General features: G+C 37.1%; 1 protein-coding gene across 2 annotated transcripts in view; it reads right to left on the bottom strand.

Annotated features, from left to right (window-relative positions):
* STON1 (stonin 1) overlaps positions 1 to 1,959 on the bottom strand; it is a 133,237-nt gene that overhangs the window by 35,287 nt on the left and 95,991 nt on the right. For both annotated transcript variants that reach the window (XM_006159002.2, XM_006159003.1), the window contains one exon: positions 1,918 to 1,959. In XM_006159002.2, coding sequence (XP_006159064.1) covers positions 1,918 to 1,959 — 42 coding nt within the window. The remainder of the gene's footprint in view (positions 1 to 1,917) is intronic.

The raw sequence follows: 1,959 nt of genomic DNA, 5'->3' as shown, positions 1-1,959 counted from the left end.
AGGATGCGTAAAGTTAGACTTGTATTCGTGGAAATGTGTGTGTCACCTGTGTTTGCTATGAGGGTATTTGGATTGATTAGGGTCTTTGGTGATTCAATAAAACGTGGGGGGAAAACAGTATAGAAAGCAAACATAGATACCGGAGACAGTGTGGGAGGAGAGTGGGAGATGGCAGAGGGTAAGAGATAGGGAATCAAGGATGGGGGAAAAAAAGCAAAACATACAGAAAACAAGAAATGGAAGATCATTTGCTGACAATAACATATTTGTTGATGTGCTTGATTGAGACAATATACAGTGTACTCTGGATGGAAAATCTCATTTTGTATGCTGTAATGATGTACAGTGAATGAATGCAAATAAATAAATTGAAATAAAAAAAAGAAAATGTAAATTAATACAGACATTTAAAAAAAAGACTGCAGGGCTAGTTTATAGTTTATAAATTTGTTTGTTTTTAACTTTAATCAGCAAGACAGGTATTTCCATGAATTTCAAAAGCAGAGATATTTCTTCATCTGGACTATCAAAATCACCACCAGGCCGAGCCAGACTAGACAGCTATGGTTGGTGCTGCCACTCAGAAAAGTGAAACCACATGGAAAGCCCAGGTTTGATTCCTGGCCCATCCTAAAAGCTGAGGAAGGAGGATCATGATTTAGCAGGACCCTTCTTAAAATTTGGAAAAAAAAAAAAAAATGCAGTATCATTCTTTCCAAAAACGTTGATGAAGGCTGTGGGGTTTGTTTGTTCCTAGTGAATAAATGGAAATATTTGGCCCACTAAACCTTTTAACTTAGAAAGGTAGCCTATGGATTCAAAAAAAATGATAAGTAGCTAGATTATATGTGAGGTCTTCAAAAAGCTTATGAAAATGCATATTATGAAAAATTACATATAGATCTCAAAGATATTTTATGCCAGAATAAGCCTGTAGTTTAATTCCACTTTCCCACAAACTTTTTCCTTAAAAGAGGTTTTTGCCTTAAGGTGCATGAGAGTCCAGCAGCATAACTGCTAAGCCATCTGCTGGCTCCTCCCACAAACTTTTTAAGGTCTCCTCATGTACTACAAGTACTGTGGAAGAAATGTAAAAGTAAAAGTGTTATTATTCTCCACCTTAAAAAAAAATAATAAAAAAATAAAAACTGCAGGGACCAGCAGTTAGCATAATGGCTATGTCACTCGACTCCCATGTAGTCAACCACGGTTCGAGTACTGGACCCGGTGGCTTAAAACTCACACCAGGCGCATGTGCGTGCGTGCCCAAGATCCCGAGAGGAGAATGGAGGAGAAGGGATTGTGGCATAGCCATCCCCCCAGGGGGTGATTTCTCGCTTTCTGTCTCTGTCTCTCTTTGTCTGGCGAGCATACGACCCTACAGCAAAAATCTGTCAAAAAAAAAATAATTTTCTATGAATAAGTTGCAATTTTATTTCCTGCTTCCAAGTCCTTGGAGTTAGGAAGAAGAAAATAAACTCGACTACACAAAGACAGAAAATTCCAGGTATTTTTCCTAAATAAAAGGAAATATTATGATATATCACTCAAATCTAGCGGAGGGAAATCAGAAAAAAATTACCATATAAAAATTATTTATTGAAGGTCCACTGAGTATATAATATTATACAGTGTATTAAAACTCTGTACAATGTAAACAGGAATGACCTAACCTTATAAGTACAGTCTAGACTGATGCTAGCAACTATGCTGGAAGGAAAAGCTGGTAAGAGAATGTCGATTCCAAAACTCCTGAGTCTATGCTATGCTATGAAAATTTTTTCCATCTCCCTATTCCTTTCTACACCTTCTTCCATTCGATTAGGAAATTACATATTATATGTATGCCCAGCATTCCACCATCATTCACTGAAAGTGGGGTAAATCTTTTAGAGTAGATTGTAAATAGCTACATACCAGTTCTGCTGTGGTAAAACTTGGAAGAGTTCTACCAGCAGG

The sequence above is a fragment of the Tupaia chinensis genome, unplaced genomic scaffold (genome assembly GCF_000334495.1).
Source record: "Tupaia chinensis unplaced genomic scaffold, TupChi_1.0 Scaffold000622_1, whole genome shotgun sequence".
Classification (NCBI taxonomy): Eukaryota; Metazoa; Chordata; class Mammalia; order Scandentia; family Tupaiidae; genus Tupaia; species Tupaia belangeri.
Note: the sequence above shows the minus strand (reverse complement) of the source record. Positions and strands in the feature narration are given on the sequence as shown.